The sequence below is a fragment of the Diceros bicornis genome, chromosome 28 (genome assembly GCF_020826845.1).
Source record: "Diceros bicornis minor isolate mBicDic1 chromosome 28, mDicBic1.mat.cur, whole genome shotgun sequence".
In the NCBI taxonomy this organism is placed as follows: domain Eukaryota; kingdom Metazoa; phylum Chordata; class Mammalia; order Perissodactyla; family Rhinocerotidae; genus Diceros; species Diceros bicornis.
The window spans coordinates 42,767,374-42,793,196 of NC_080767.1; the positions used below are offsets into that span (position 1 = coordinate 42,767,374).

The 25,823-nt window shown below is 58.6% G+C and overlaps 1 protein-coding gene across 3 annotated transcripts in view; it reads left to right on the top strand.

Annotated features, from left to right (window-relative positions):
- NACC2 (NACC family member 2) overlaps window positions 1-20,703 on the top strand; it is a 77,413-nt gene extending 56,710 nt beyond the window's left edge. For all 3 annotated transcript variants that reach the window (XM_058524503.1, XM_058524504.1, XM_058524505.1), the window contains exons 3-6: window positions 11,057-11,221; window positions 13,450-13,555; window positions 14,053-14,150; window positions 15,654-20,703. In XM_058524503.1, coding sequence (XP_058380486.1) covers window positions 11,057-11,221; window positions 13,450-13,555; window positions 14,053-14,150; window positions 15,654-16,153 — 869 coding nt within the window. In that variant the 3' untranslated portion in view covers window positions 16,154-20,703. The remainder of the gene's footprint in view (window positions 1-11,056; window positions 11,222-13,449; window positions 13,556-14,052; window positions 14,151-15,653) is intronic.
- The last annotated feature ends 5,120 nt before the right edge of the window (window positions 20,704-25,823 follow it).

The window sequence follows — 25,823 nt, forward strand, 5'->3', positions numbered from 1 at the left end:
AGAGACATGAGAGTGCCCTCTGTTTTCCTGGGAGGTCACGTCTCACATTTTGCTATCAAATAAAGTGACTTGAGAATTATTTCCCTTTTTCTTTTTTTAAATAATCTGAAAGAGTTTGTATAAGGTTGTGGTATTTCTGAAATGTTTGAAAGAATTCACAGGTGAAGCCATTTTGGTTGGGTGTTCTTTGCAGGAAGATGTTAATTTAGATTCATTGTCTTTACTAGCTATAGGACAGGTTCAGATGTCTGTTTCTTCTTGTGACCATGTTGGTAAGTTGTGTTTCTCTAGAGGTTTCTCGGCTTCGTCTAATTTTCAGATTTATTGGCATGAATCTGTTCCTCATATTTCTTCATTCAGACTTACCAGATATTTTCCATCATATTAGTCTTTTCAAAGAACCAACTTTTGGATTTTTTTCTCTTTACTTAACGTGTTTTAATTTCAATTTACTTCTACTTCCTTTGAGTTTAATTTGCTGTTCTTTTCCTAGTTTTCGAGAGAAATCTTTAGATCATTGATTTCTCAGCCTTTTAAAATATATGCACTTAGGGCTGTCCGTTTCCTGGTCAGTTCTGCATAATTCTCTCCAACAACACATTTTGATATGTCTTATTTTCATCGTCATTCAGTTAAAATATTTTCTAATGCGTTGTGATTTTTTTTCCCTTGACCCTTGGGGTCACGTATGGTATGTTGCTTAATTTCCAAGCATGTTTTGGATTTTCTGGTCATCTTTTTGTTACCATTTCTAAATGAAATTCCCTGTGGTCATAGAATATACTCAGACCGCTTCGTTGCTCTGAGATTTGCTGAGACTTGCTTCATGCCCCAGCGTATGTTCCATATGCACCGAAAAACAATTGCATCGTTCAGCCTAATACACTGCACTGATAATTAAGTGTGATCTTGCCTGCTGGTTCAGGTGTGTCTTCGTCTTCTTATGTTGACTAAATGTTACCTGGCCCGCTGACCCCATAAGATGTTACCCACAGCCCTGCTCAGAACAAGCCAAACACGTTCTCTTCGGCTTACAGGAAACCACGTCTCCCTTCTTTGGCCATTGAATAAAGCTTGTGCTGTTGAACGCTTAGCTTCGGTCTCGTTTCACAGTTGGGACACTGAAGAGAGGCAGCATCCCAGGAAGAAGGGCAGGAGACCCTTCCCCGGGTCTGCCCGGGTGGGGAGAGAGTCCGGTTGGTGACATGAAGAGATGGTGCGTGGCAGTCTCCACGCCTGCTGGTGGATGTGCCCTTTCCTCTTGTTAGTTCTGCCCGTCATGACGGGGTTTCGATTTGGGTGCGTGTTCATTTCAGGCTTGTTCTCTCTTCCGGTGGCGTCGGCCCCCGATCGTTATGACATACTCGCCTGGATGCTGGGAACATCCCTTGCTTCAGGGTCTGCGTGTCTTACAGCGGCGTGGCTGTCCCGCTTTCTTCTGTTGGGTGTTGCCGTGGCACAGCTTTGCCATCTTTTACCATCGACCTCTCTTTGTCCTCTTGTTTAAGGCTGTCTCAGGTTTTGTTTGTTGTCCAGTCTTAACAAATGTTAATTTTTTTTTTTAGAATTTTATTTATTTATTTATTTTCCCCCCAAAGCCCCAGTAGATAGCTGTATGTCATAGCTGCACATCCTTCTAGTTGCTGTATGTGGGACGCGGCCTCAGCATGGCGGGACAAGCGGTGCATCGGTGCGCACCCGGGATCCCAACCCAGGCTGCCAGTAGCGGCGCACGCGCACTTAACCGCTAAGCCACAGGGCCGGCCCAACAAACGTTAATTTTGTTTTTTTTTTTTTAAGCAGAGCACTTTATTTATTTATTTATTTATTTATTTATTTTTGTGAGGAAGATCAGCCCTGTGCTAACATCTGCCAATCCTCCTCTTTTTGCTGAGGAAGACTGGCCCTGAGCTAACATCCGTGCCCATCCTCCTCCACTTTATATGGGATGCCGCCACAGCATGGCTTGCCAAGCAGTGTGTCAGTGCGCGCCCGGGATCTGAACCGGCGAACCCCGGGCCGCCGCAGCGGACCTCGCGCACTTAACCGCTTGTGCCACCGGGCTGGCCCCAAACATTAATTTTTAATTGGAGTGTTTAGTCCACTTCCATTACGTGTAATTACTGATATCTCTGGGTTGCATCTACCATCGCACAGGCAATTTTGCATTTGTCCCCGCTGATCTTCTGTTGTGTCTCTGTTTCCCCCCTTCTTCCAGGTCCATCAAGCATTTTACTCTGCTTATTTCCCTTCTCCGCCTGTTATAAGTGTGCTGGTCTCTGAAGGGTTGGGGGTGTCAGCAGCCGTCCAGCCCGTGGTTTTCGTTGACTGGGTGCTTCCCCCAACACGCAAGTCTTCATCCCCTTGGCCCGTGTGCCCTCCTTCATCTGCCGTGGGTACTGTAGCTCTGTGTGCATTTTCCTCTCCACCACCCTTTGTTGTTGTTGTCTTAAATAGTCGTGTTTATATTTATCCGCACGTTTATTTTTTCCTCCGCTCTTCACTTCTTCCTGCTCACCCTCCCCCTCTGATCCGGGCTCACTTTCTTCACGAGGCCTCACGTCTTCGGTCCGTGTGGGAAAGTCTCGGTCACCGTAGCTTCCCGTGTGCGCCCTCCTCTCCCCGGCTCCCGTTACACGTGCTGTGCTTCCCCGTGGCCCACGGGTTCCGTGTGACTTCTGTTTGCTGACTTTTCGGTTTCTTTTTTCTTTTTCTGCTTCCATCTGGGTATTTTGTATTGAGTTATTTTCCAGTTCACAGATCTTCTCATCTGCTCTAATTTCCTGTTAAACCAGTCCTATTTCTAGGATTTGACCCTTTTCATCGATTCTAGTTTTGTGGTGAAATTCTCCATCTTGTTACCTATATTTCTTGCACATACGAAGAGTAGTTAGTTGGAAGGCGGTGTCTGCCTGTTGTCTGTTATGGATCACCTACGCGTCTGATCTAATGTCTTTTTGTCAATTTACAGGTTGTTATCATTTGGTTCCGTTTTCTCATATTCCTGGCAATTTTTTATTGAATGCTGGACGCTGTGTGAAGACATTTGGAAGCTCTGAGCAGTGTAACTCCGAAGAGGGTCTGGGAACTGTTGGAGAGGCCGCGTGAGGGGGAGTCGGGTTTTGTCTTGCAGTGCCCTGACTTCCAGGTGGGAGTGAGGCTGGGTGTTCCTGGGTTCCCTGCTCCTGGGCTGTGGCTGTTTCGTGCTTCAGCTGAAACTCTTCTCCTCCTTAACGGGCCCCGAAATCCAATGTTTGTCCAGTCCATACGTGAGACACCAAATTCTAGACTTAATTGTTTTTAGTTTGTTGGCAGTTGTCTTTTTGAATCTGGTCCTGCACGCATGCTGCTTAGTGGTTGGCAGATCGAAGGAAGCTTGGGCAATTGCACCCAGAATGCCAGTTCCCAGGTCGGGCCCCTCGGATCTGCACGCTCCAGCCCTGGCACTACCTCCGCTCAGGCCCACGGCGCCGTTCCCTCTCCCCGGGCACCTGGCCCCGCAAGTCTGGGCAACTTGTCTTTTAATGCAGCTTCTAGAGTTGTTCTCGATGAGGGGGCTGGTCCGATATTGCTGCTGCTCCCTCCTGGCCACAGTGGGCATCTCTGGGGTCTTTTACAAGTTAAATGCATTTATTTTTGTGTAGCTAATGTTTGCTCATTTTCTTAAAGAATATGAAATGATCACACAGTGAAAAGTCGTTCTCCCACACGGTCCCTCCACCCTCGGCCCCCCGAGGCGTTCACCACCGGCCTCACGGCCTGGGTGTCTCGTCCACATCCAGAGCGTGAGCATGCGTGTTTTATGTCAAGATACTCCCAGTGTGCACACAGAGCCCAGCTGGTGTTTTCATAGCCGTTAGTGTCACTTGTTTTGGTGGCCGTGATCTGTAGCCCGTCCACGGGAGGGTAGGGAGGCTGCGGTGTCTCGAGGACAGCACTGCACGGGTCCAAGGAGTTGACGGAAGGACGGAGAGCAGAAAAGGGATGCTGTCAGACTGGCAATAGAACAGCTGGTGGGATCGCTGTGGGAGGGTTGGGAGACCAGTCGGGACTGCTGGGGTCCCCCAGGGCCAGTCTGGGGCTCAGGAAACAAAAGCAGCAGAGCCCTCTGGGTCTGGGAGGGCAGTGGCCAGGGGAGTGGGTGTGGCGGCTGCTGTGCCAGGTGTGATTGGAGCAGGTGCAGTCAGATGGGGAGATGCCCAGAGGGCGTTTCAGGTGCTCTGAGCCCTGACCTGGAACGGCCAGGGCACGGCTGGGGGCCGGATTGTCCTGTGGGCGAGTCCCCTGGGGGTGTGTCTAGGGTAGGCTCTCCCGCAGCCCTGCGTCTCCCCAGCAGTTGCGCCTGTACCTTCCTGAGCGTGAGGACCCAAGGGGCCCTCCCAGTCCCCTTCTGTCCTGGCTCCCAGGAGGCCAGGGCAGGCCTCCCCACTCTTGGCCTAGTGTTTCTGTTTCCACCTTTATTCTTTCTTCCTGGCTTCCGCTGCCAGACTTGTGTTATTTTGTACCCGACATACCGTATTCCACTGGATCTAAATGCATTTTGTCCCCGTGTTTCAGCATCCTTCGAATCGGACGTGTCTTACAATCCATGGTGTGTCACGATTAAGTTGGCACATAAAAGACAGAATGATGACGGTGGAGACCCCCCAGCCTCTGGGGCCTCCCCCATCCCGCCCCTCCCACCTGGGCCCGAGCGCACCTGCAGGAGCCGCCACCTGCTCTGTTCCCAGGATGCTGGTACGTTGTGTTGTGTTCGAATGGACGGAGGTCCTTCATGAGTGTGGTCCTTTTAAAACTGCCAGTTAGGTTGGCACTGAGCTGGCAGCTGCAGAGATGGGTGCCGTCTCCCACCTGTGGCATGTTTGTGCATGAGTGGAGGCCACCTGGGGCTGAGCAGAAGGGGCCCAGGAAGGGCTGGGCAGCCACCCTGGGCACAGGGGTTGTGTGGCCTGAATATTCACAATACGAAACCATCACCCCCCAAGACAACCCCTTGCTGCCCCCGACAGTCGCCCACCCCCACCCCAACCCCTGGCAGCCACTGATCTGTTTTCTGTCCCCAAAGCATTTTTTTTCTTTTTTTTTTTTGGTGAGGAAGATTGGCCCTGAGCTAACATCTGTTGCCAATCCTCCTCTTTTTGCTTGAGGAGGAGTATTGCTGAGCTAACATCTATGCCAGTCTTCTTCCATTTTGTATGTGGGACGCCTCCATAGTGTGGTTGACGAGTGGTGTAGGTCCGTGCCTGGGATCTGAACCCGAGAACCCTGGGCCACTGAAGTGGAGCACATGAACTTAACCACTATGCCACTGGGCTGGCCCCTCTGTCCCCATAGTTTTGTCTTTTGGAGAATGTCATACAAATGGACTCATCCAGGATACAGCCTCTTGAGACTGGCTCCTTCATTCGGCAGAATGAATCTGACATTCATCCAAGTTGTGCGTCAATAAGTTGTCCCTTGTTACTGCCGAGTAGTGGTCTGTCATGTGGGTGGTTCACAGTTTGCTCACCTGTTGAGGGACATTTTTGGGGCATTTGTGAACAGAGCTGATGTCAACATTCTGGTCTAGGGTTCTGTGTGGACGTAGTGTTCATCGCTCATTTCTCCCGGGGAAAAATTCCTAGAAGTGGAATTGCTGGGTCGTGTGCTGAGGGTATAAGGTATAAGAGGCTGCTGAGCGGTTCTCTGGAGCGCCCACGCCATTTTCCATCCTCACCAGCCGTGGACGAGAGTTCCAGTTGCTCTGCCTCCTCGGCAGCACTTGGTGTGTGCAGGGTTTGCCGGCTTAGCCGTTCCAATAAACGTGACGTGGTATCTCATCGTGGATTTAATTTGCATTTTTCTAACGGCTAATGATGTTGAGCATCTTTTCATGTGCTAATTTGCCATCTGTATATTCTCTGGTGAAGTGTCTTTCCAGATCTTTTGCCCATTTTTAAAATTGGGTTGTTCGTTTTCTTACTGTTGAGTTTTGAGGGTGCTCTGTAGATTTTCAGTACAAGTCCCTGTCAGATGCGTGTTTGCAGACCTCTCTCCCATCTGCAGCTCGCTTGTCTGTGCATCCCTCGAAGACGAGAGTTTTCCATTTTGATGAAATCAGTTATCAATTAATCCTGTTATGGGTTCTGCTTTTGGGGTCACGTGTAAGCTTTTAGCTGAACCCAAGATCACAACGATTTTCTCCAAGTTTTAAGTTTTGTGTTTTATATTTAGGTCTACGATCCATTTTCGTTCATTTTTGTGTGAGGTGTGTGGTTTAGATCTAGGGTGTCTGGGTTTGGGTTCTGCCCGTGTGTGGCTGGTGACTCGGCACCATTTCTTCCTCCTCTGTGTGGTGTGTGCTGCTTTGTCCCAGATCAACTGGGCGTGTTTGTGTGGGTCCGTTCCGGGGCCGTGTCTCTGTCGCCAGTGCATGCAGGCTTGTTACTACAACTTAGAGACATCTTCAGTCAGTGTGATTTCAGCATTTTTCTTGCCATTTGTTGTTTGTTGTTTTTTTTTTTGTGAGGAAGATCAGTCCTGAGCTAACATCTGTTGCCAATCCTCCTCTTTTTGCTAAGAAGGATTGGCCCTGGGCTAACATCCGTGCCCATCCTCCTCCACTTTATATGGGACGCTGCCACAGCATGGCTTGACAAGCGATGCGTCAATGCGCGCCTGGGATCCGAACCCGTGAACCCCGGGCTGCCGCAGCGGAGCACGTGCACCTAACCGATACGCCACCAGGCCAGCCCCTCCATTTGGTTTTAAGTTGTCTTCTTCTATATAATTAAGAACCAGGGTTTGTTTTCTTGTTCTGCCGTTTAACAAATGGCACACACTTTTGTGGCGTGGATATCACTTTCTCTGTCCCCCACCCCTCCCTGCCCAACCTCAGCAGGGCTCCGCTGTGGCTTGACGAGGGTGGCTCCATTGCCTGCCGGCGGCCCCTCACATTGGGGGGGCTCCCGGGGGCGGGGACTGCTCGAGGTCTCACCTGGGTGATTCCCCAGGGAGACCGTACATCTGGGGCCGGCAACAGGGTTTGTGGTTTGGGGCCCCTGGCTGCGTGCGTCCTGTGGGCTGGGGGCTTGGTGTGTTCTGCTGGGGGAGAGGATCCAGATTCTGAGTCAGTGAACCCGGGAGGGGGAGAAAAGTTCAGGGGCTGAGGCCAGTGCCACCCTCCCCCTTTCCCTCCAGACCCGCATCACCCGCTCCTCCTTCCCTTCATTCTTTTAAAAAAATTTCTTTATTGTGGTAGAATGTACATAATATAAGATTTACCTTTATAACCATGTTTAAGTGCATAGTTTGGTGGTGTTAGATACCATCCATCTCCAGAACTTTCCATCTTCCCAAACTGAAGCTCCATCCCCATTAAACACTCACCCCCACCCCCTCCCCCAGCCCGACACCACCATCCACTTCCTGTCTCTGTGGGCTGACTCCTCTCGTCCCTCACATGAGTGGAGTCCCACAGGATTTGTGGCTCTGTGTCTGGCTCATCTCACTCAGCATGGCGTCCTCCGGGTCCTGTTCCTTCTTCATTGGTTGGATTCGTGCTGGGCGACCCAGGCAGGGAGCAGCAGGGCCTTGAAGGCACAAGGGGCCCTTCTGGACCCCCATTCGGAGCCCCTGGACTGTCCACCGCTGGGTTTTCTTAGGCCGGTGTGACCTGAGGGAAACCTTGCCTGCCTTTGGTTGCTGCGGCCCCATGCCCAGATTAGTTCCTGTTCCGGATCTTTCCATCGTGACCTTTATGACCGTGACTCACCTCACCTACAGGGAGGGCGATTACGCACCTCCTGAAACAACAGCTAATTGCTCTTGCACGTGCTTCTCCGCAAATTTCACGGAGCCCGCAATCCTGGAAACCACAGTTGCTGCAGGTTACAAGCGTGCTGTTGATGGTGAAGGTGGCAGCGCCGTCACGGCGGCCGGTCCTGGGGTGACAGGAGGCCACTGCGTCCCTGGTGCTCAGGGGACCTAGGTGTGACCTGAGGGGTCTCTGCAGGTTGCACGCCCCTGCCCACAGCCCGCAAGGGGCCTCCCACCACCCTTTAGATCAGGCGCTGGAATGACCCATCCAGAGGGCCACCAGGGACACGCAGGCAGCCCCACTCTGTGCCCCTGTGCACAAGCTCTTCTGGGTTTCCAGAGCCTAGTTGTACCTCGGCCCCCTCCTCCCCCCTGGAAGGAGGAGCCCCTGAAGCTCAGCTCCAGGCCATGGTGGGTGACTTGGGGCCCAGGGAAGGGGTAGGGGTGCGTGAAGAAATTTGGGGCACCTTTCCAGATGAGCCACCACTCGGGTTAGGGTATTTTTAGCTGGCGCAGTATCCGGCACATGGCAAAGCAGAAATAGAAGAGGCTCCTCTGGTTGCTCTGGATCTGACAGTTTCTGGCTCTTGGGGAGCCGGGCTGGGGTGGGGGGGGCGGTGTGCAGAGAGCAAACAACTTCTGCTGTTTGGAGAAACATTGCGGGACGAGGAGTTGTGGATGGGGATGAGCACTCTTTATGTAAATGCCACGGCGCCAGCGTTGGCGCTCCCCGAGTCTGCGTGTGTAATCACAGCAGGCTGGGGGGCGGGGGCGGGTAATTATGTTTTAAAATATCATCCGGCTTGTTTTTCCTGTGCTCCCGAGCCCCTGGGTATTCCAGGTTTGGAAGATTCTCCTTACTCTCTGCTGATCTGGCCCTGCCCACGTTCCCCAAACACGCCTGCTGGGAAATGCCCCCCGCAGTGGCCGCCCCCTGACTTCTGCCTGGTCTGTGCTGCAGCCTCCACCGGGGGTCTGCCAATTTGGGAAAACTCCCTCCCTCACCCTGGAATTCGGCAGCAGCTGGACTGAAGGCACAGTGTGCTGGTCCTCGTCCTGTGCACACTGGTGGTGCCTCCTTGGGAAGGGACTGAGCACCAAGGGGACAGGGTAGAGGGGTGGACTGGGGGTCCTTGATGGGGATTTGGGTGACTCCAGAGCCCGTGATTCCAGACCTGGTAGGGGGGAGGTCCAGAGTAGCTGGGTGCTGAGACCCCCCCACCCTGACCTCAGGACTGGGACCCACCGTCTTGCCTTTTCCCGAAGGACTCGCCTGTGGTTTTCGGATGCTGGTCCTCCAGGGACTGGACGGCCCCTCTCCCTCCCCCACGGGAGCTTGGTGCAAAGATAACTTGGGGTTACTTCATGCTCACACTACAGGTTCTGGGGGTCTGGGCGGGAGTGAGGGGATGTCCGCCCGGGACCCTTCTTTGCCCCCCTCCCTGCTGAAGTTCCTTTACAGCAGCCCCACCCCACGTGGCTTCCCCGGCTCCTTCTCCTGGCCCATCCTGGTCTTCCTCAGGCTCAAGTGCCTCTGCTGACTTTTCCTGTGACCCCTGAGGGGTGTCACAGTGCAGAGGGGACAGGGGCGCTAGCCAGGTGGAGGAGTAGGTTCCAGCCCAGCCCTGCCCTCTGGGCATCTGAATCCTGAAGGTTCTATGAGCTGCCGCTCCCGCAGTGTCCACTAAGGCTGCTGAGGGAAACTACTCTCCTTGGCCAGGAAGACCCAACCCTGAGTGGCCATCTGCGCAGCCCGAGGGCCTTTCCGACAGGCAGACCCTGCCCGTTTGACCGGGTGGGTGGGTGAGGGAGGGACGGGCCCTCGGGTCTTTACCTGCAGCTCAGCCAGGTGTGCAGGGGGAGCCCGCCCGGAGCATCTGTGATTTCTCAATGACGACAGCTGGCTGGGAGCAGAGGGCCCTCCGGGAAGTGACCCGGAATTGCCCAGGGGCACAGGGATCGGGGAGGCAGGGCCTCTGCCCTCTGTCTGGGCAGGGCAAAGAGTGCTAGACTGGTGGCCATGTGTGCCCTGAATGGGGAGGCTGGTAGGGGAGCCGGCTGCGCCCTGAAGCTCGGCTCTGCCTCTGCGCAGGCCTCATCCTGACCCTGGGATAGGCGGGGCGTGAGGCTTCAGGGGCAGGAGCTGTTGATGCACTGGCAGGAAGATGAGGAGGGGGCTGTGAGGGAATGAGGAGAGGGTGGTGGGGAAATGGAGGAGGGGGTGGGGCAGGACTTGGGGGCACCTGCTTGAGGGGTCTTGGGGTGCACAGCCTGGTGTGGCTGGGTGCTCTCCACCGTGGGAGCCTCCGCGTGGCATCTGCCCCCACCCCTGCTTGCCTGTCCCTGGACAGGGCACTCCCGACGGCAACGGGCAGGCCCACGGCTCCGCCTCAGCCTCCAGACACCTGGCTCAGCATGTGGGCATGGTGGGTGCCCAGCAAGTGCCCCACAGACTTGGGGCCTCGGTGAGCCCTGGAGGGGAACCCCATCCCGGCTGCAAGAGACCCGCCCGAGGGCCTGTGGCCAGGCCAGGCCAGGGTGGGTGGTTGGGAGGGCAGGGCGGTCGTCTGCTTGATGTCTGGCCTGCGGTGCAAGTTGGGGACATCAGAGGGGGCCTCACCTTCCCCCTCCACCCCCGTCCCCATTGTAGCTGCAGGTCTGGCATGCTCAGGGGTCCCTGACCGTCCCCTCAGCGATGGTGTGTCAGGAACATTCCCAGACGGCCCGGAGGGCTGGAGCCAGCCCCCGGCGACGCCGCGTCTGCCCTGCCCGGCTCTGCTACCGCCTGGCTTCACTGCCGGCAAATATTTATGGAGCTGCCACTCGGCCGGGCGTACATGGTGCGGCCTCTGGGGAGGTGTCCACTCGTGGAGGGGTTGTGTCCCCCCACCTGCAGAGGTGGTGCCATGAGGAAGCAGGCTGGGGGGACAGTCTGGGGCCCTTTCTGCTCCCAGCCTCCACTCCATCGGCAGAGGGGGCCGCTCCCCCGGCCCCCCGCCAGCCTGCCCTCTTTCCTGCCCACCCCTCAGCCCTGAGCGACCTGTTCTAGGCCCGGGTGGGTGTCCCTTTGTCTGCCTCCCTCCGCTCACTCGTTCACTCTGTCCTCCCTGCAGAGGGCAGGACCAGGTGGGTAGGGAAGACACGGAGGGCAGGCGCAGCGGGTCTGACCCTGGCCTGGCTGGGCAGGAAGGATGTCCTTCTCCATCCTTGCCCCGGGCTCCCAGAGGACGCCCCTAACTGCTGGGTTCTGTGCCCGCAGTGCAAGAGAAGCCGGAACCAGTGCCGCTGGAGAGCCGCTCCTGCGTCCTCATCCGCCGCGACCTGGTGGCCCTGCCCGCCAGCCTCATCAGCCAGATCGGGTACCGCTGCCACCCCAAGCTGTACTCGGAGGGGGACCCGGGTGAGAAGCTGGAGCTGGTGGCAGGTGAGCCCCCCCACCCCATCTATTGTATGCAGATGCCTGGCGTTTATTTTTTCTTTAGAGCTGTGAACAATGTACTCATCACCAATCAGTCAAAAAAAAGATAGAACATCTTAAATTTCCTCTAATTTCCTTTTAGAAGAATGTGTCATTAAGAGGAGTTATTCAATTGAATTAATTTAGCATTTTAATTGAATCCCCTGGGCTGGCCGCGCTCCTGATTGGCAGGGGCTGTGAGCATGATTGTGTTTTAATTTAAGTCGCGGATAAAACCAAGTTGAATATAGTTTACTAGTCTCCCTTAGCCCACCCCAGCTCCCAGAGTCTCCAGTTGCAGCGTCTTCGGGGTAATGACCAGAGGTTCCAAACGGCAGCTCACAGTCAGAAATGGAATTTTTCTGTGAAAATAAACGGCATGATTGAGTCCCAAAGCCCATTAGGGCTGGGTGCCTTTGTCAGAAATACTGATCTTCTCGGTGTTGGGGTTCATTTGGCCTCACGGCTCCTTGTGGGTCTGATTTGTAAGGCTGTTCATCGGGAAGATGAAAAGTGACAGTGCCGTCAACCTGGCGGGTGGACCTCGAGCCATTTTCTGGGAACCTCTTCCTTGGTTCACCAAGGGAGTCCCAAACACGGGCTGGCCAGGGCCCCCGCCCCCCCTCCCGCCCCCCCAGCGCTCCGAGTGATTTCTCTGTGAGCTGCTGGGTGCCCCCCTCCTGTCTGGTACCCCCGACGACCATACCTTGGGCAGCATCTCGGGTTCAGCCCGAGCTGTCCCCTCTGTTGGGAACCCCTGCCGCAAAGGGCGGCTTCAGAACCAGGTGCAGACAGGTGGCTTCGCCTTTCAGCTGACAGGACAACAGCTGGGCGGTGGTGGCCGGTCTGGCCAGGGCGAGTGGGGTCGGGGCACTCCAGGCCATGCCCTGAGACCCTTGCCGGCCGTCGTTGTTCTGGGCAGCTCTGTTCAGGGAGGGTCACTGTTGGCCTGTGTTGGATTGTGAGAGCCAGGCCCGGGCCCTGGGGGTGGGTTCCCGGTCCAAGGGGCTCACCAGATGGCCTCGGTCCCAGGGGAGACCTCAGAGGAAGGGCCGCGCCTTTCAGGGGCGGCCTGTTAGTGTTTGGGCTTGAGAGGGAGCGAGGGCTAAGCCGCCCTCCCTGGCCTGGCCCACAGCTGGACGTCAGGTTGCCGGGCCCCACAGGGCCCCAGCACCCCTTTACAGATCTCCCCACAATGAGGGGCTGTCCAGCCATGTGGCTCAGGGCGGCCTGCTCTGCTCTTGGGTCGAGACGGCGGTCTCCATCCAGCATGGGCCATGCACTTGTTTAACCAAAGCTGCCAGCAGGGAGGCCCCCAAGGCCGCCGAGCCAGGGGCCCCTCAGACAGGAGCCCTGCCCCCAGGAAAGGAGCCTGGCCCCGCCCTTGTCTATTTTCCGATGAGAAGGTACAGTGCACACTCTGTAGAAACAGATCTCGGAGCAAGGCCCAGATGAGCCGTGGAAGTTGCCGAGAGCCCTTGGGGCCCCGGGGTGTTGGCGTGTGCCCATCAGTGGCTTTCACACCGGTTTTTCTCCAAAGTCAGGGCACCGTCTGACTCTTGCGTAAGCTCCTTTTCCACAGGCAACCTTCAGTGTAAGGAGGCCTCCCCTGCTCCTGGCGGGTCTGATCCTGCTGCCGGCTCAGTCCTTGTTCACCCGGGCCTGGTGGAGCACCCGGGCCTTGCTTCTGGTGGGCTCGCTGGTCACACCTCTGCCCTGGGCTGGCTCTTACCCTGCAGTGCACCCGGAGGAGGTGCGTGCTGGCCAAGTGAAGCCCCAGCTGGACCTCCGTAATTCCAGCTCCCCATCCCTTGGTATTTGGGGACGGGACCAAGAGGCAAGAAGGAGTGTTTCCAAGACCGCGCCAGGGAATTCCCTTGAGGCTGGAAGGGTAGTTTGGGGACAGCCCTTTGAAGCGTGTGACCGAGGCTGCCTCCTCCTGGTGATGGGGCCCCCTAGAGTGACAGTCCCCGGCCCTGCAGGGTCCCTGGCCTGGATGGGGGCCTCGGGGACGGCCGTGGCATGTCCCGGGTCCTGCTCTAAGTCAGGAAGGCCTTCCACTGCTCCCCGCCCTTTCTGGCCCCCCTCACCCCACCGTACGCCCGTTCTGGCCCTACAGCCCCCGGGAAGGTCATGGCCCTGGGTTTTGGGGGGCGAGGCGAAGGGCCACACTCTGTCATGTCTGGCGGCTGCAGGCTCCGGGGTCTGCATCACACGCGGCCAGCTGATGAACTGCCACCTGTGTGCAGGGGTGAAGCACAAGGTCCTGCTGCGGCGGCTCCTCGCCACCTTCTTTGACAGGTACGTCCCTCAGCGGGCACAGAAGCTTCTAGAGTCTCCTTCAGCGGCGAGCCCTTTGGTCGTAAGGCCCCACACCTTCCTGACTTCACACCACTGTGTCGGCCCGAGGACCTTCCAGGCTCCGGGAAGGAGCAAGTCCACCTGGACAGGAGCTGGGTCTGGGGAGGGCTTGTGGACCACCCCCCGTGGAATGAAGACGCGCACTTGCTCCACTCTGTGGGTGGATCAGAGGAGCCCCTTCCCCGGGGGGGAGGCACCCCACCCAGGCCACCCAGGCTTTCCTTCCTCCGGCCGCTCAGAGGGCGGTGGGGCCTGCTGCCCACCACTGCACCCCGACTCCTGGGAAGTAAACACTGGTCCAAGGGTGAAGCCAGGTGACATCCCCACCCAGCGGGCTTTCGGCTCCTCTGTCCCGGTCTGCGGGCGGGGAGGGCCTACTCCCGAGGGTCACCTCCAGCCGGCAGTCTCACTCTGCCTCCTTCCCATCCCTCCGCCAGGAACACACTGGCCAACAGCTGTGGCACGGGCATCCGTTCATCCACCAGTGACCCCAGCCGCAAGCCGCTGGACAGCCGAGTCCTGAACGCTGTGAAATGTAAGAGGGCCTGGGGTCTCCAGGGCGGGGGGCGCGGGGTGTCTCGAGGAGCTCCAGAACCTGCCCCTCCAGATCTTGGCCTGAGAAAGCCGGCTTCTCCCCCTGGCGCCAAGCTGGGCCCTCGGGGCCGAGGGGCAGAGAGAAAAGAGCAGCTCTCAGAAGCCAGGTCTCGAGGTGCTAACGTTCTTGGTAGGTTTCCAAGCATGATGAATTCAGCTGTGAAACTATTTTAATATGTGAAATAGATCTAATTTTCCTTTTTGAACAAAACCCCTTATTTACATTTTGAGGTTATTTTGAGCCTTTGCCATCTGCTCCACTGGCTTCTGCCTCCCGCTCCTGGGCGCGTGGGGGTGGAGCCCGGTCCATCTTCGTGGCAGACCGCCACCCCCATCCTCGCACCCCCAGACTCGGAAGAAGCCGGCTAGTGCCCAGCATGGGCCAGATTGCCCAAGAGCACGTCCTTGTGTAGCCATCAGCACACGGAACTCTCTCTTATTTCCTTTCTTAAGAAACATTTCTTGTGAGGCTGATTGTGTTTTAGAGCAAAGAGGGGCTTCTGCAGTGGGTAATTACAGTCCCAAAGCCTGGGATGCTGGCAGGGGCTCTGGGAAGATGCTGGGAGGGAGGTGGCTGATGCTGCCCCATAGCAGGGCTCGTGGTACCGAGGGCTCGCCCTGGGGGACCTGCCTCCAGGTTCCCTGCTGCTCGGAGAGCTGGGTCTTGTGGCTCCCGGTGGAGAAAGGAGAGAGTTTTTATTATTAATGATGGTGATGCTGATGCTCATTGCTGCTCACTTTCTTGGGGCTGGGGACGGGGCCGAGGACAGGTGTCGACTGGCTCCCTTCTCTCTCCTTGTCCAGCCTGTGAGGAGGAACCTTTGTCAGGCCTAGAGAGGCCCAAGCCTCACAGTGGGCAGCTGTCCAGGGCTGCTTGACCTCAGAGCCCTGGCCTGACACCCCTTCTGGCCAGGGTGGGGGTAGCTATCAGGCTTGTCTGACCAGGCCCTCAGATCCAGGGTGGGTGGGACAGAGGGGGAAAGTGAGGCCCAGAGATGCTAAAGGGCCTGCCCAAGACCACACAGCCAGCCAGTTCTCAGGGAGGAGGCCAAGTCCCTGGTCCTGTGCTCACACTGGAGCCACAGCCTGGCGCCCTTCGCGCTGATGTCCCCCTGCCCTGAACGCTCCAGCCAGGGACTGTCCCAGAGGAGTGTGGCAGTGCCTCCACGCCCAAGTGGTGAGAGGGTGGCCGCTGGTCTTCAAGCTGAGGCCGGGAGAGGCCTGGGTGGCCGCGTGGTCTCCCGTGCCAGTGGGGAGCAGGACGGAGGCCGTCCCCACTGGCCTGGGAGTGGCTGCTCTGGCTCATAGCGCTCTGACCGCAGGCTCGTCCGGGGCGTCTGGGTTCTGTGGCCCCTCAGGAGGTGCAGGGTCAGCAGTGGTGGAATTCCCGGGGGGGCGGGGGCGGCCACCCTCACGCCCGCCTCCGCGCGCCCTGTCCTTGCAGTGTACTGTCAGAACTTCGCGCCCAGCTTCAAGGAGAGCGAGATGAACGTGATTGCCGCGGACATGTGCACCAATGCCCGCCGGGTCCGGAAGCGCTGGCTGCCCAAGATCAAGTCCATGCTGCCCGAGGGTGTGGAGATGTACCGCACGGTCATGGGCTCCTCGGCCGCCGGTGTGCCCCTCGACCCCGAGTTCCCGCCCGCCGCGGCGCAGGTGTTCGAGCAGCGCATCTACGCCGAGCGGCGCGGCGACGCCGCCACCATCGTGGCTCTGAGAACTGACGCCGTGAATGTCGACCTGGGCGCCGCCAACCCCGCCTTTGAGGCCAGTGAAGTGGCGGACGGGGCCGGCTCGGTCATCCAGGAGGTGGCTGCACCCGAGCCGCTGCCCGCCGATGGCCAGAGCCCCGGGCAGCCCTTCGAGCAGGGCAGCGCCAGCTCCAGCCGGCCCCCGACGCCGGCGGCAAGGAGACAGGAGGGCTCCTACACGGGGACCTTGTAGAGGATGGGGAGACGCGCGAGGGACCGGGTACTAAAGCTGCTTGCATGCGTTACTAATACGACAATGTGATCAAGCCACTTACCTACTGAACTGCTACTGTTGCCTGAAAAAAATGTGATTTTTATTCTGCTTGTATTTAAAGTTTATGAAGGAAACAAATGCATTTATTATACTGTAAACGGTTAGGCCCCTGCGACCCTGTGGCGAGAGAGGTCCCAGGGCTCCTTTTGATACTCTCGAGGTTAGCCCCCTGCCCCTTCTTGGGGGGGAGGGAGGGCAAGAGGCCCCGGTGCCCCCTCTGCCCACTTCCCCCCCTTCCTGTTCCCTCTGCCCCGGGGACAAAGCCAGAGGCCGGCAGAGTGGGGGCATGGGTCCCAGACACCCGTTCCTTACCCAGAGGGACCCCGCCTGCCCCTGTGGGGCCACAGGCTAGGGCTGGGCCCCCAGGGGCCAAACTTCTCTTGTTTTTCCTTCTTCCTGAGACTCGGGGGTCAGACCTGCCGGGTCCACCATCGTGTGGGGTGTGGGTGTGTGTGGGGAGTGTGTGAGTGCATGTGTGTGCTGGGAACAGTGTGAGGGCCCAGCGAGGGGCCTTGCTGGTCACTGTGGCTGCAGAACTGTTCTTGGCTGTATCTGTTCTATCTCCACCCCGCACTCTCGGGGTCTGCCCACTGCCCACAGCTCCATGGCCCCTTGGGCCACTGGCTCTGAGCACCTGCTGGCTCTGCCTGGCGGCTGGCCATCTGTGGGGTGGGGCCGCCCCAGTGGAGCCCTCAGCCATGCTGGGATTCTGTCTATGTTTTTGTCTTAATTCAGATCTATTTCATATATGGTTTGGAAACTTTCAGACCCAAAAGAGCAAAAAATTAGGGAGGATGGGGTGTCACTCCCCCAACCCACTGTGGCTTGGGCGTGAGTCATCTGTATACCAAGCCCCCCACCCCCACCAGGTCCCACTCACCTCCCATTGGGGGCGAGGGTCCCAGGGGAGTGCAGCAGGGTGTCTGACGGAGGAGGCAGAGGCCGCACAGGAGGCAGGGGCCCAGGCTGGGGCTGGAGCGGGGTCCCCTCGGTGCGGGCTACCCCGTACTGTGCTCCAAGCCTTCGGGGTGCACCTCTGAGGCTGTGGGTGGCTGGGCAGTGGGTGCAGGCCTGAGCTAGGGCAGCTTGCGGGCGGGGCGGGGCGGGCACCCTGGAGCTGCAGCAGGTTCCGAGGCTCTGGAATGCACTGGAGGGGCGGGAAGGAAGGGCCCACAGGGTTGATGGTTTGTTTGAGGCTGAAATGCTCACTTTGAAGTTTCATTGCTTGTTCTTGTGGGGTGGGGCACAGATTGTCCAAAGTACTCATGTGGCCGCTTGTCCAGGGGCCACCTTCCTCTCGAGTCCCAGGCAGCCCCACGCATGGCCAGGGACACTCCCTCACCCCTAGACGTGGAGGGGGCTCTTGCTGCTTCCCTTCGTCTCATCCCGGGTGCGGAGCAAGCCCCTCCACCTGTGGGTGCACACAGGACTGGACAGGTGTGGCTCAGCCCTGCCCAGATCCCACAGAGCTGAGCCTTCCCTGGCTGCAGGGCCTCCTGCAGGGTCCCCATGTGGGGCAACCTGGGCCAGGAGGCTTAGGCGCCTTCCCACTCGGGCTCCCCATTCCTGCTGACCGCCGCCCCTCCCTGTGCCCGGGAGACCTCGGGTGGGGTGGGGGCTCCTTCCCAGATTACACTCAGCCTCCTGGGCCTCCTCCAGGCAGGCCAGGCCTGTGCCTGCCCTCTAGAAAGATCTGATGGCTTCTGGGAAGGGGTGGGGGGACCCTAGGTGGGCCTGCAGGAGCTAATCTTGGCCCCTGTACCGGCCCCTCCCTGCCCCAGTGGGAGGGCCAAGCCCTGGGGTCGTGGGCCTGAAGGGCTGCAGCTCCTGCTGGGGCTCCAACCCACCACCTGGCCCGAGGCTGGCCTCTCTCCCCACTTCCTCCTCCCCGTCTCCGCCTAGGTGGGGTTGGAGCTTACACAGGCTGGGGCCCACAGCCCACTAGGGACCAGGACCAAGTCCTCCTGGAATTGGGAGGAGGCCACGGGGTGGGGGAGGTGCTGGTGGGGAGGCTGACCCCACCCATCTCCTCTGGAGTTTCCCTTCATCTACCACACCCCCAAATTTGCACTTTAATTTGACCATCCCTGGGGACCTTCGAGAGACGGCTGCCCGTCCTGGGTTTGGACAGAAGGGCTGGCTCTCTCTCCCTCTGTCTCCTCCACTCCAAAGTGGGCACGGCGCCCCCACCCTTGGCCAGGACCAGGGGTGCTGCTTGCCCTGTGGAGGAGGCGGTGGCTGCACAGCGAACGCCTGACCACCGCTCAGGCTAGCACAATGTCCCGTGACCTCTGTCCCTTGATTGTTTATAATCGCCGTCTGTTTCGTTGTCCTGGGTAAGGAAGGCAAGAGCTGTAGGTGAAACTTTAATAATAATTCAATGTGAATGGGTTCTGAGCTCTGCCTGCACCCCGGGCGGGCTGGGCCGAGTGTTTTGCACTAATGTCCCGCGGTGGACGTGGTTGGAGCGTTTGCAGACGGGCATGGCTGATGATTGTATCTGCCGGGGCGCTCCCTCCGCGTCCAGAATGTTCCGCGGGGCGGGCGGCGGCAGGCCTGGGCTCGGAGGGGCCTTCCAGAGTGCCTTAGCATCTTTTGATCATTTTTCCCAAGGAAAACCAATTAAGAAAACCGGACCCTCCCCCTCCTCTGTTTACAAGACGACTAATTCCTGTCCCATGTGCGTGATCCCGACTCACCCAGACCCCGTAGACCGAGAGACGAGCCACTCAGTATTTATGAGATGTCTGCACCTTTATTCCTAAGCTTGACTATTAGCAATACGCATATACTACATAGAGTCTGTTAGAGAGCTAAGTTATAGCAGCGCCTTTTCCAGGAGGAGAGAAGGGACTGGACCACGTCGGAGCTGATGTGGCGGGTGGCTGGCTTGGCATCCGGCCGCCGCTCTGCCCTCTCCTGCCCTCCCTAGCGGGACGGGATGTGCCACAGGAGGCAGCTGGGACGGAGTGTGAAAGGTCCAGGAGAAGGGACCGGGAGATGTGACAGATACTGTGAGCTGGGGCGGCCCCGCCCGCCCGGCCGGCGTGCCTCGGTACTTGAATTCTGTCTTGTGTTCTGCACTGTGTCTGGTGTCACCCAGAGTTCTCTGTGGTCGCTTCACTTTGCATCTGATTTGATTGTCTTACCTTGCCCCGAATGTGGACGCAGCTGTGGACGAGAGGCCGAGGGGAGAGACCTCCGGGGGCACAGCCTGCAGCCCCCGCCTGGCTGTCCTGGTGCTGGATGACAGCGGGTGGGGGCTCCAGGAGCCTGGGTTCATCTCTCCCCCGTGAAAACTCGTTCTCCGGCGGCTGTGTTTAGAGCTGGGAGGCAGGCAGGGGTGGGGCCTGGGAGGGCAGGGAGGCCATGGAGCCTGACCGCTCCCCATATTCACGGCCGGCCCCAGCCGCTTACTGCTTCAATTCCCCTCAGATGGGTTATTTTTATGGAAATACCTTGCTGCAAGTGGAAAAAGGCCTATGGCCCATTAACCACCTGAAAACTCAGAGAAAACCTCTGTCTGCCTCTGCAGCAGTAAATCCTATATAGTGAGGGTTCATAGCTGTCTTGAGCTGTAACTACTGTTTGAGAACGCGGCTGCTGCGCCCATCCGTCTTGTGTCAGCCAGCCGCTCCTAGGGTCTCACCCGCCGGAGGCACAAGATGTTTCAACACAGCAAAGGTTTTTGGTTTTTGTTTGTTTGTTTTGTTTCTTTGGAAAAAAAAAAAAAAAAGAAAAGGAAAATTATGCAGAATCTAACACATTCAGATTGGACAACCTGCTTGAATTCTGATCAATCGCTTCATTGTAGCGTTTTGCACATGATTGTAATTTTTATGTCAAAAGAAGCCAAACTTGCAATACTATTTTTAGCAGACAAAAAAAAGAACTGAGTATAAAATGTATAAATATTTTTGACTTGAACATTTGGATGGCACTGGGTGCAAACAGACCATTCATCCTTTGGACGGAATGTTTGGGGAAAAGAGACTTTTTAAAAGGAGACGGTTGTTGTAAAAGTCTGCTGAGCGGTTCGGTAGTACTGTAACTCACGACTGTTAAAAAATAAACAAATTGTTCCTGTGCTGTATAAAGGAGATTTGTCTCACATACCACTGAGTTCCATTTCAGCCACAGAAGATGCTCGCTTTTTTTTTTTTTTTTAGAGAAGGAGGAAAGCTTTGTTCTTCCTGCCTCCTCACGCTCCTTCATGCTGCTACGTGGCAGAGTCAAGACTGTTGCTTTTCAGCCACGGCTGACACCGCATCAATAACTCCAACAACAGAAACATCCGCCAGCAACCGGGAAACCGAGGGCTTCTAGCGTGCTCAGAGCCGACTTATAAGGTGGAAATCCGTTATACACAAACAAAAGGATGTGATCGTTAATTGTAAAGCGCTTTGTAAAATTCACATTTACAGAATAATAAAGTCAGTTCAAACCCAAGTTGCCTGCACTTTGCTGGGCTGGTGGAGTCGGGGGAGGACATTGAGAAGCTGGGTCAGGGGGTGGTATTTGTCCAGGGACACCCTCAGGACCCAGGAGCCCCAGGTGGGAGAAGGGTCCATCCCCAGGTTCCTGGCCCACTTTCCTCCCCCTCCCCCCAGGGCCTCACAAGGGAAGGGGCTGGTGGGCAGGACATCCTGGGGTTCACATGCCTGGGTGGGGGGGGCACTGCCCTGAGTTCTGGGCTACCTGAGTGGGGGGAGGGTTCTTTATATTGTCTGTAAACTGGGAGATGCCTCGCCTGGTTCACCTGCCTGCCACCTGCCAGGTGTGCGGCTGCCTCCCCCACCAACCTCCTCCTGGGCCAGGTCCGCCCCCAGGTGGACGGAGGGGGAATTGCAATGGGTGGGGCAGGTCACCAGGGCAGACTGAGAGCCCCTGGGGACCAGGCCTATCTCTTCCATCTCCCAACCATCTCTGGAGCCGACCGCCAGGCCAGCCTCGGACTGGGGTTCTCGGATGCAGACCTGGCAGCCATCTCCCTGCTTTGCTCCTCTGCTGTATCCACAAGGACCTTTCTGAGCTCCCCCTGGACCCTGGTGGGTAGGCAAGGCTTTGCATCCATGTGTCCCTCGGATGTGGGTCAGGTCTTGGGCCCTCATATGCGTTTCCCACAGCCAGCCGCCTGCGTCGTGGGCTCCTCACTTCCTGCTAGGTTCTCATCTAGAGGGGCCACCTCTGACCTGCTTCTAAAAGCGCCCCATCCCTGGTCTCTCCCCTCTGCTCAAGCTGGGAGATGGGTTTATTTGCTCACTGTTTATGGCACCTCCGCTCCAGGGCAGGGTCTGTAGGTATACTTTGTGGGACATCCCCAGAAGGGGTCCCCTGCAGCCACGGCCAGCACGGAGCAGGCGCCAAGTCTAAAATGGGTAGACATGGTTTCTAAAGGGGCCCTCTGCACTGGGGACCCCCGCAGCAGTGGGTACCTGGTTTAGGGTCGCCTGAGCTGTCCTCTCCTGCAGGGCCCACTTCACACTCTCCGCCCAGTAATGCCCAAGGAGCCTGGCCCTGGACACGGCTAGGAGCCCTGGGCATGCCTGTCCCCTTCCCACTACCAAGCCCAGCTCCAGCCACCAGGGTGAGTGCATGGGTCAGCTTCCTGCTTCGGGTCTTGTTTTCAGAGCTGTTCCCTGCCGCCCCCAGCCCAGCTCACCAGTGACCTCCACCCTGTGCGAGCCCCTTCCCCCCAGGGCCTCAAGGCTGCTGGACGGGATGTATTCCCATGTCACTCTCCCGGGCCGGTGGAGACATCCAACCTCCGGGCCATGGGCCGCACACCTGAAGGCCCCAAAGCCCCATCACAGCCTCCAAATGCCCCCCCCCCCGAGGGCCCCAAGCACCCCCTGCAGCCGGGACAGCTGGGGCCCATGGGGAGGACATGACTGGGAGGAAGGTCCTGCCAGTTCCTCTGGGATGGCGGCCCAGCCCAGCCCCCTTCCGGCTCTCCAGGAGGAGGGGGAGCCGGGCACCTGCCGGCCTGTGCTCTGCCCCTCCGGCCTCTGTCCTTCAGCTGGCTCCCTGCCCTTGTGGCCTCCGACAGAAACCGGCGGAGGCATCAGAACCTCTGCATCAGCCGTTCGTTCTGAGCCCGTGGCCTCCTCTCCCGCTTTGTCCTGCTCTGGGAGGATGGTGCAGCGTCAGCAGGACCCGGAGGCTCTGCCGGGAGCCCTTTGTCGTCCGGCACAAAGGGTCGGAGACCCTGGGGTGGGGGTGGGGGTGGGCCCAGAGCCTGCGGGGGAAGGGAGCCTGTGGTCCCCCGTGTGAAGGCCGGGTGAGGGCCTGGCCAGCACTGGGGTGAGCGGGAGGCGGGGGGTCGGGGGCTGGGGGCGCACTGGCCACATTCCCAGCAGCCCACGATTGACAAGCTCTGAGTCGAGTGTTCTTCATGACCCGCATTGGACAGGCACCCCCGCTCCCCAGGGGGGAGACTGAGGCTCTGCGGGGAAGGGAATCGCCAGCTGTCCCCTGGCCCACGCTGAGCACCCTGTGCCATGCCGGCAACAGCCTGGCCAGAAGGCGGTCCTAGCCTGTCCGCTGTTGCCAAGGAGGCTTGGGACAGGTCAGTCACGGCTCTGCGTTACATCCGTCCATCCGTCAGGTGGCCTCAGGAGGGCCAGGCCGGGGTGTCCACTCGGAAGTGGACACAGGCACTTGTCAAGGCACCGCTGGGGGGTCTTCATCAGCGAAAGGAAGGAGAGTGGCTGGCAGGGGGCAGCAGGTTAGGGCCCTGGGTCAGGAAGGGAGGTGTGGGAGGCCAGATGGGTCCACCCATCTGCGCTGCTGGAGGCACCCAGCTCCAGGCCCCCACCCAGGTCTGGGCATACCAGGTTGGGGCGGGGACAGGCAGGAGGTAGATTTGGTGACAGTGTGTCAACAGGACTCCTGCTGTGACAGAGTGGAGGCATCAGAGGTCCAGCCGGGGCTCCATCCTTCCACCCACGGGGGAGCATAAAGCCATCTCCCCCATTGGGCCCAGCTTCTCAGGCTCCCCTGGGGTGTCTGTGGCCAGCAGCGAGGGCTGGAGGCAGGAGGGGGCCGAGGAGCCTGTCGGGGTCAGGGCGGGGAACCCTCCAGGTGGCCCTGGTGGAAATGCGGCCCCAAGAGCGGGACTGGACAGAGACATCCAACCCAGGTCTGTCCATCCCCTGGGCCGGCCTAGAGGGAGAGATAGAGCCACCATGGAGGGGGCCTCCGACAGTCTGAGGGAGGCCGTTCTGGGTGGGCCAGGGAGAGGGAGGCTCCCTGTGATCCCAGGTCCCACACGGCCTGCCCAGGCCCCCTTGCCTGGGCGGGGCTCAGCTGCAGGGTTGGGATTTGGGGCCTAGAGAGAGAGAGGAGTGTGGGTGAGGTGGGGGACTCACAGTAAGCAACACTCTGGCCCAGGCAGCAAAGGCTCTGGGGGTCTAGTCCACACCTTACCCCCACCCCACCTCGGATGGGACGCAGGCCTCGCTGAGGAGAGAAGTGGCCTTGGCCTCAGGGGAAGCTGGTCCCAGCCTCCTGGGACCGGTAATTGACTAACAGCTCCAGACAGACGCGCAGGGCTGGGAGATGGATGGCGCTGCCTCGTGGGGAGGGTTGCGGAGGCCCCAGTTTCCAGGAAAGGCAGGCTGGTTCTCCAGGGCTGCCCATGAGGTACAGGGAGGAGTGAGGCCTTGACCAGGGCCAGCCAGGCTGGGGCAGAGCCCATGTGCCCCGAGCTGACTTCGGGCCTCAGTTTTCCCTCATGCATGAGGGAGGGGCTGGCCCGGGCATGTGGCTCTATCCTGGTTCCGTCAGGTAAGGACAGAGTGACCCTGGGGAGGAGCCAGCCACATTTGTCCCTCTGGCCTCCTGTGGTTGGGCAGGTTCTGGAAGGCGCTGGGCTCCATGGACACCAGGAGGCAACTCTCCTTGGCAGAGGAATTTCCAGGATGCCCCACACTGGTGCCCTAGATGGGCCACACCAGGCTACAAGCCACCCATCTGGGCATCCAGCTCTGTGGCCTCACCTGCTTGGGCCCTTGGCCAGCCTTTATCCGGGAGTGGGGGCAGAGGGCAGAGGTTCCCCCTCGGAGAAGCAGTGTGGCCCCCAGCTTGGGGCCTGCACTCAGGAGGGAGGACAGGGAGGTCACTCCTAGCACAAGATGCTCGAAACAGGCTGCTGGGCAGGATCGCTGGGCACCCCCCTGGGGACAGTCCATGGGGGAGGATGGAGAACTTGGCCTGCAGAGGCCTGGAAGTCTGGGTCTCCATCCTGAGCTGTCTCTATCCGGAGCCTGCTCCTTCCCCTCGGCGCACGGAGGCCAGGGTGCAGCTTGGGGCTGGGAGAGCACTTCCTGACCTGCCGGGTCGAGCAGCCGGCGGACCCCGAAACACCCAGGAGTTCACACTCACGGCCATCTTGGCAGACTGGGACCTGGTGGCTCAACTGCCTCCTTCCTTCATCCATCCAGGCCCCTCCCCGGAGCCCAGGTCCTCGACCCCCGCTGACGTGGCATTGAAGGGGCTGCAGACTGGACGAGACCCGGGTTTGAGGTCTGACTTGGTGCTGTGAGCTGGGAGAGAGAGGCAGGCACCTGCCCGTCCCTGGACCTCGGCTTCCCCCTCCGACTGCAGTGTCTTGAGCCTTTGAACCCTGAGACCCCCGGCCCTCATCATTTGCCTGAAAGGTGAAGGCCGCTGGGCTCAGGCCTCTGGTGGGGAACTGCTCTGGCCACGTGGGAATCACACTAACAATGACACCGACAGAATCATGGAACGCAGAGACCGCCAGGAGCCCACATCAGGGACCCGGGGAGGGTGGGGACAGGAGAGCATTTAAGGATGGCCCTGCCTTTGACCCCCTGTCCATGGGCCTCCTGGTCCCTGTGCTGGAGGCGGCATTACCTGGGGCCTCACAGGGTTGGGGTGAGCTCGACCCCGGCTGACCTCTCTGGCCTACTGTCTAGGGAGGGCCTCACTGAAGTCCACCACAACCCTGCGAGGGGAACCGATTGTAGCCCCATTTTTCAGATTGGGAAACTGAGGCTCAGAGGAATTTCAGAAGTGTCCCGGTCACAGTTAGAATGTGACAGAGCCAAGATTTGAGCTGGGTCCCTGCTCAGCACTGACCTCACCGACCCCAGCCCTGGGCAGCGCCCCGGCTCCGGGAAATGAGCATCCCCAGGTTGGCAGGTTGGATGGGCTCAGCCAGGTGCAGCAGAGGAGTGGTCCGGCTCCTCATCCCGCCAGGAGCCACCTGTCCACCTGCCTCGTTGGTCGGACCAGGGCGTGGACTGCCCGCGCCTCGCCCCACCACAAGGGGTGTCATCGGCCCTCCGTCTGCAGAGGGAAAGAATGAGGCGCCTGGTTGGTCCCGCAGGGTGACCCAAGGGGCTCTTTGAGAAAGGGAGAGCAGCAGAGATGAGAGCCAGCTCACGGGCAGTCTCACCTCGGGACACCTGTGAGGAGAATGAGGGGCCCCGAGCTGAAGTCACCTGCCCTGGGCGCCCACCTAGGGTTGGCGGGGGGGAATCAGGTAGCCTGGCTCAGCCTAGCCCTCACCCCGAAGGGCTCCAAGCATCCCGAGGCTGGGTGCTGGTGACAAGGGCCATGCAGG